Source organism: Sinocyclocheilus grahami, unplaced genomic scaffold (genome assembly GCF_001515645.1).
Source record: "Sinocyclocheilus grahami isolate Dianchi unplaced genomic scaffold, SAMN03320097.WGS_v1.1 scaffold396.1, whole genome shotgun sequence".
Classification (NCBI taxonomy): Eukaryota; Metazoa; Chordata; class Actinopteri; order Cypriniformes; family Cyprinidae; genus Sinocyclocheilus; species Sinocyclocheilus grahami.
Genome location: NW_015505575.1, coordinates 732011 through 739992, shown reverse-complemented (window position 1 = coordinate 739992; position 7982 = coordinate 732011). Strand labels below are relative to the sequence as shown.

At 38.7% G+C, this 7982-nt stretch overlaps 1 protein-coding gene across 1 annotated transcript in view; it reads right to left on the bottom strand.

The window, feature by feature from the left end:
- Positions 1-2112: 2112 nt before the first annotated feature.
- The window catches only part of aaas (achalasia, adrenocortical insufficiency, alacrimia), a 13300-nt gene continuing 7430 nt past the window's right edge, over positions 2113-7982 (bottom strand). Inside the window, exons 9-15 of the mRNA XM_016231599.1 lie at positions 7364-7484; positions 6132-6256; positions 5884-5981; positions 4251-4304; positions 2936-3017; positions 2770-2854; positions 2113-2492 (exon numbers count right to left, since the gene is read on the bottom strand). Of these exons, the coding sequence (XP_016087085.1) occupies positions 2349-2492; positions 2770-2854; positions 2936-3017; positions 4251-4304; positions 5884-5981; positions 6132-6256; positions 7364-7484 (709 nt within the window). The 3' untranslated portion in view covers positions 2113-2348. The remainder of the gene's footprint in view (positions 2493-2769; positions 2855-2935; positions 3018-4250; positions 4305-5883; positions 5982-6131; positions 6257-7363; positions 7485-7982) is intronic.

The following is a 7982-nucleotide window of genomic DNA, read 5'->3' as shown; positions in this document are numbered from 1 at the left end:
CTCCCGGTAAACATTGGACTATGGTGGCTGGTGTCTCTATTTTGACATTCCGTACAATAGAATCGCCAATAACTAGAGCACTTTCATCAGGTTTCTCAGTTGGGTGCGTCACTGAGTGGGGAGAACCTGTTTGATGTTTTGATGGGAACGGTAGAGCGGTGTTTTGACCCGCGACTATGCCACCTCACAGTCACCCAGTCGCCCTGCTGCGGGGGCTCTGTAACCGGAACCGAGTAATGTACAGGACTCCCTGAGCTAGTCGCATCCAAAGCCGTATCTAGAGCCCTCACATTCTTACTGTCCTCAATTAAAGTTTGGATGCGTGTCTCTAATTCTGAAATCTTCTCTGTCAGCCTAACTATTTCCCTGCATTTATCACACGTGAATCCCTCGTTGCCGACAGAGAGAGATAAACTATACATGTGGCAAGCGGTGCAAACAACAACAGCAGGAGAAGAAGCCATTACTCACCGTGATTTATGAATGATTCTTACTTACCACAGTTGTTTGATGAACTTGTTAAAAAAATGGAGCGAGAGAGAGAAAAAAAGAAGAAAACAGCAATAGGCGCGAATGGAAACGCTAATGACAAGCTAACTGGCTAACGAATGCTAACGCGCTGCAGGTGCACTGCACTCTCGGTTTTAGAATAAAAGTGAACGATCAAATTAATCAGATTAGGTGAATTTACTCCCGAACGTTTTTGGAACCAGCATAACTTGAGTAAGCGAGGTTTGGGTTAATCAACTGAGAGTTCAGGGTATATGTGATGCTAAGTTAACCTTGCTTTCTGGAATACACCCCTGGTGAAAACTCTTTATGCATTTTGGCAGTTTATTTATTGTTGTCATGTAAATCTGAGCCCAATTAGATTATAAAATAGACCCCATTCTAAAACGGCGTTGATGGTTTCACTCAGGTGGTTAACTGACTCATTTTCCATAACTGTATTCTCTGGTTTTTCTAATGGCTTCATTCATCCACTTTAGCTCCCCTTTTGTATGCACGGGTGAGTGTATGTATGTTTGTTTGTTAGACTAGTTTAGTTAATAAAACTCTTGTGCACAAATTACATAAGTTTCCGATTCTGCCTTGCAAATTAATGTCCATTTACAATTTTAATCCTCGCTACATGCTCTAATGCATTAATACTGTATGAAGGTATTTTCTCTGGCCACGAAAATATCCTTTCCTAGAGTTGATATGAACTTACACTGAATGTTCGCTGGACGAACAGATTAGTTGAGTGCAATTTCATTCTGCTAGTCACAGCTGAAATAAATAATTGTAAATAATCATAATTAATTGTAATTATTTATGCACATTTCCCTTTTGAGCTAATTTGCTACAGCGTTCTGTCTGATCAGGGTGTAATACAAACAGTGAAACAGTTCTGTTATTGCTAGAATATCACTCTTATCAGCCAATCAGATTTGAGGACCAGAAAGAACAGTTGTATAAATATATATGACCAAACATTCAGGTGTACAGTACAATGCAGGCCCCTTTTCTCGCACACAGTTGGGAAGGGGGGTGTTGTTTGACTGTTAATTCTAATTTTGTATGTTCATTATGTTTGTTGATGCATATACGTTTACATTTAGTCATTCAGGGACACGAGACAATCCACTTTTGAGAATGTATTTCATTTAATTTATTTGCAAACAGCAGCAAATGTGCAACTTTTTTTTATATAAAGTTAAAAAATATTACATTTAGGTTTAAAATTATTCCATTAAGCATGGAACAATAAACACTGAATACCACACATTTATACGAAATGATTGCTTATGATCTACTGCAGATGAATTATGACAATGCTTACTTTATGGCCAGGTTTTTATATTGTAATACGTGTTAGATGCATTTTAGAGTGTATATTTTTTCCCCACTTTTCTGTTTGAATGAGCAGCTGTAAGAAGTAAGGACATTTTAAAATAAGAGTCCTGCTGAAATGGTCAAAATTAAAAGTATTAACTATTAATTTCTCTTTATTATTGGTATTTCAGTTACTTAAACTGTAGCTTGCATTTAATTCAGTGTTTAAAATATACTGCCTGAAGCAGAAACATTTAAAAACCTAATGTACTTTTTGTATTCAAATTAAGTTTGCTTGTAAATATCTCCTCATATCTTATTACAGGAAAAACAAATTATTTCATTTCACCGCTTAAGTACTTTATGCGCTCCTAAAGGTTTCAAATTAGCAGCACATGGAAATCCAAATAATGCAAAGACTTTGTTTATCTTCAAATACACAAGCCACACATTATGCTGTAAAAAAAGGTTTATGAGAGTAGAATGAGAGCTGACAGGTTAATGTGAGCGGTTGAGGGAAGTGAAGGTGTTCAGGAAATCTGTTCAGTGTACAGTTTGTTTGAGGAATGATCCGCTGTGTTGCTGGCGAGGGCTTGCTGCGGTGAGTCTCCTCCTAAAAGCCCAGCGCTGCTGAAGTAAAACGGCACATGAGAGATGCGCCCGTCAGACCAGCACTGTAACAGACAGAGACTCAACAATCAGCTTCAGACTGCATCATACATGGTTTACACTGCAATCATTTTATCTCTATACATCTAACACAGCGTCAGGTCAGGTAGATGTGTCCTATTACCTACACTAATAGGACACATCTTACAGAGTTACGTTGCCATTTCAGCTTCACTTCTGCTGCTCCTATTGTGTCACGCAGTGCTCAAAGCCCTCCTCCATCCACGGCTGCAGAGCATTATATGACTAGCAGGCTCGTTCTTCTCAAATCATGTGACTCACCACAGTAAGCAGAGCGCCGTGCTGGAAGTGCGGATGGAACTGCATGAACCTAGGCTCTGCTCCAGCCTCTCCCATCACAAAACCACTACATAAGAGAAAGACACAATGGATTCTGGAAAGTCCTGACAACAGTTTCCCAGCAGAGCTCACACAGAATCATACGCACCACGGCAGCAGCTCAAAGACGGGACTGGAGCGCGTTTTGAAGACTGCTATGACTGAAGGGTGATTAACCGCCTGTGAATCACCTGCGTGAACAACAAATGATGAACCAAAGAAGAAAGGAATGCAAAAGAGCGGCTTTAAGGGATCAAGAGATTCTTCCTAAGAAAACCTTTGCACCATTTATCATCATCTCTTAAGTGCTTTTGTTAAAATATTATAAACATTTGAAAAACGTTTGTCTGTTAACATGCAGAATTGTTAAGGAAAAACAAAAACAAAAAAACAACAGGAGCCTGAAAAACTCATGTTGACATGGCAAGATGAACTCTGGTTGTAAAATTTCAGTTGGCATTTCTCAATTTATGATATTTGTAAAAAGTACTTTTTTCCTTCAAATACATTTAGTTTTTTTTTTTTATATATATATAATTTAAATTGACCATATACTCAAATGTATTTGAAGTTGTAAGGGAAAAGTCATTACTGTCAGCTTAGTCCAGCAGATGTTGACCAATGTGCTGTACATAATATGTGACCCTGCAGCACAAAAGCAGTGTTAAGTCGCTGGGGTATATTTGAAGCAATAGCCTAAAAAAAATTGTATGGGTCAAAATTATTGATTTGTCTTTTATGCCAAAAACCATTAGCATATTAAGTAAAGATCATGTTCCATGAAGATATTTTGTAAATTTCCTACTGTAAATATATCAAAACTTAATTTTTGATTAGTAACATGCATTGCTAAGAACTTCATTTGGACAACTTTAAAGGTGATTTTATCAATATTTAGATTTTTTTGCACCCTCAGATTCCAGATTTTCAAATAGTTGCATCTCGACCAAATATTGTCCTATCCTAACAAACCATACACCAATGGAAAGCGGATTTATTTAGATGACCCTTATGACTGGTTTTATGGCCCAGGGTCACATATAATAATCATAATATCATAACATTTCGCATGAACATGCGATGAATCTTCAACATGTCCGTGCTTCTGTATTCCTGTTTTAAGTATTGATTCAGTTCAAAAATGCTTCGCCAAGAAGTCCAGCATTTCATTCATTTTCTAGCTACTAATTCTGCTGCCAGATTTTCATCTGACACACTCACCAGGGGAAAGAAAACCCGCTTCGTCCGCTGTGTTTTAAAATCTTCTGCTACACAAACATTCACGTTTGCCTTGCTGCAGCCTAACATGCTACAGAGCTGTAAAGTGGCTAAAGATCTGAGAAATCTGTGTTTCTAGCGATGAGCCTGCTTCATCTAACACAGGCAGCTGGATGGTAGAGTGGGTCACGAGGGCTTTGTTTTACCTTTCAGAAGCACGGCGAGTCTTTCACCTCTCGGATCCCATGAGGTTTGGGAAAAAAAAGTTAATTTAAAAAAATAAATAAAAGCATACATCAACTCAAATACGGTTATCTAATAAGCAAGTGTCCTATTCTGTGTACTAAACTCTTGAAACTTTGGTGTCTCTTTGTATATATGATATGATGATAATTTTCTCAAAATAAGTAAAATTCTCATGAAGTGACTCAGAGCAGTTTTAGAGATTATGTTTATGTGTTCATGTACTCATATATTTAGGCGGCAGAGGCTGAAAACACCGCGAGCTTCAGTAGGCCTATGTGTAGTAAATGAAACCGCATGTCTGCGTCATTAATTTCCACGAGGGGTGGACTGGGAAAAACATTTCAGGCTGGGAAATCTCACACTCATACACTCACAACAAATTCTGAAACATGGACAACCCTATTTTTTTGTATGGACCTCACATAAAAAAAGGTTTAAATCCTTAGGTTGGGGACATGCAAAATAATTAAAAGTTCTCTCCTGAACAGCACCTTCACTTCCATTTTTCTTTTCAGTCTCTTTATTTTGCCCTGATATCTATCTCTCACATGACTTTAATACTCAAGATTTAACAAAACTATACTGAAGATATTTTAGCGGTAATGAGACCAAAAATAATCAAGACCCATCGAATCAGAATTTAAGACATTTTAAGACTTTTTAAGGCCTTATAAACGTTATTTAAGACATTTTAAGACTTTTTAAGGCCTTATAAACGTTATTTAAGACATTTTAAGACTTTTTAAGGACCCGCGGACACCCTGGAGGAATGCGACAAGCAATTCATCATAAAGAGGCAAATAAACACAGGAAGTGCTCGTAATATGAAGTTTCAGATATTGTTTAGAATAGTACTAGCTACAAATAGAGAAAGCACAGAGGTAGATTTTTTTTCTTGGCTCCCGCTCTAAATCACAGGCCATTTTACACTAAAACATATAAAGAGTGTTAAATTCAAAGTTCTGGCATGAAACTCTAGATCGCGCAGTCCGATAGATCGAACTAAATTTTTACATAATTACATCACATGTCACAGCTGATTGGTTCTCTCCTGTATCGATAGCCATTGAGCTTGCTGCTCAACACTCAAATATATGAGTAGTGCTTGCTGTAGCAGTTTGCAGCATGCTTCAGAAACCCTCCACCTTCCCCAGCTCCACCTGTATAGATCTGCTACGAGGTGATTCATGTATGCTATATGGGGGTTATTTCATGTATGTTATATGTGCAGCAGCAGTGTTTCTTACATGCTCACAGCAGCATGTTGTGGCTGTATTACAGCAGCAGTGTAGCAGATCATTTGTACATTGTCACGTACATTCCTATGCCAATCCCTCCGAGAGTTGTCACGACAGAACTATAATAGTGTCCACTCCAACAGACTAAACGTGCACTGCATATTTGTCATCTGCCACTTTAAATGGAGTCGATTGGATTCTGATTGGCTGTCAATGATTTTCTCACCCATCAACTGCAGTGATTTCAAGAAAATCATTCCCCCAGGTCGTTATCGTTACGAGTATGGTGTTAACTTCACAGTTCTAATAGAATTAGACTGATTATTAACACTTTAAAGTTATTGTTATAGGTGTGAACAGCCCTTTACACTCAGTTTCCGAAGTTTTCTTACCTGACAACTGCCTTTCAGACACGGCCATCTCTCACACGTCCACATGCGCGTCTCCCAAACCCTAATGAATAGTATCTGCATATCAATCTTTAATCTATACTGAACAGTGAACACAATGAAATATTCAGTCCCACTTTATATTAAGTGGCCTGAACGAGTGGAGAGCTGTATGTCTGCACACTCGTGTTTTAAATGGATCACGTGACTGTACCTAAAAAGAGCCGATGGAGTAGCTGCCAGCAGTCGGCTGCCGTCTGGAGACCATGAGAGATATGTGACGCCGCCACCACCCACCCGCTGCAGCGGCACAGCGCTCTCTGCTGCCACATCCCACACCTACAGCACAACATACACACACACACATACACAAACACAGTCTCAAACAATAAAGCACTCCATTGCTAAACCACCATTATGACATACGCCACAATTCACATTCTAATTTCACCGTAAGACCATTGTTTTCCTTCATAGCTAATGCTGTATATAGTCAGTGAGGTCGAGCAGTCCGTGCCGTGGCCACACTGACAACAGGAACTCAGTTTAATTTAATCCTGCATATAAACAGAAGAATATGAAACAAAGAAACAATGACTTCAGGCCTATTCACTCCAACTAAAGTTCAGCATGAAGTCTGTGGGAAAAAAAAACGTCTGCATTGACTGCCATTCATTCAAATGTTTATCAAAACTGAATATTCATCTTGGTGAGAACAGCCCTGTACAGCTGCAATATGGATGCTTTTTTGGAAGTACGAACTTTGATTTTTTTTTTCGGCAAGTACATAAAAAAACATTTTCACACATGGTCTCAGATCAATTAATAAATTGATTGAATTTAGTTATAAAATTGACCAAATTTAAAAGCGAAGACTTTGTTTCTGATTAAAAGTAGCAAAGCTCATTGCAATTACTGCATGGTAGGTGCTCTAAAAAAATAATGTTTAGTGACATTTTGTTCACAAATCAACAAAAAACAGCACAGACCGAGATCTAAAAATCAATATTGGTCCATCAAAAATAAGTAGTAGTTAAGTTAAATATGTGGGCCTGGTAGTTTAATTAAACCCTTAACTTGAATGTACCAGAGTTAGTTCCCGGTTTATTTCAAACCATTAGTTGAGAGAGTGTTTTGTTGTGACATGTTGTGGTTGATGTATATCCAAATGACCCCAAACACACTAGGTAAAGCTACAGTAAGGCCATTTACGCTTTAGATCTGGAAACAATCTAAACATTGTTTGGATAATGCCAGTCTCTTTCTTTTTTTGCTCGCTCTGTTTCTGTATTAAGTTGACAGCTGTCACTGTTCCTACAGAGAATTACATCATTTCTCTGCGTCACACTCAAATATACAGTGGTGATGAGTACCAACTTCACATAGATCTGCTAAACAAATGTATGCATTTAAACTGAGCAGGAAGACTTGAGATTTGGCGCTTACCATCATGGCTGTGTCGACAGGAGATGCAGACACAAGCAGGGAGCCGGTGGGGGACCAAGCGATGGAGGTGATGGGAGAATGACCCGGATGAGACAAGACCTGCGCACAGCCAGACGACGGCCTGAGAGAGAGAGAGAGAGAGAGAGAGAGAGAGAGACAGAGACTCTTTTTTTTCCACTTTAGACTGAAAAAAGTCTCGTGATTCGGATGGTCCTAAAGCTGCAAAAACAGAGAGAGAGAGAGAGAGAGAGAGAGAGAGAGAGAGAGAGACTCTTTTTTTTCCACTTTAGACTGAAAAAAGTCTCCTGATTCGGATGGTCCTAAAGCTGCAAAAACAAACTAACATGACTAACATCCAGCATCAGGACTCTGAAATATTCATCCACAAAATTCGGCCCAACCAAATTATAAAAGCACAAAAAGAAAATTATCTAACCTATTGGACTGAAACAACAGAAAAACAAAGTAAACTCAAATGTTATTTGGCCCTAAATAGAGATTACACAACTGCGGAATATCTGAGTACAGTGCAAGACTGTAAATGAAGAAGACAGATGACGAGGTACAGACTGAGCAGCCATACTCTGACTCTAGAGACGGGCAGATATCCACAGCACTG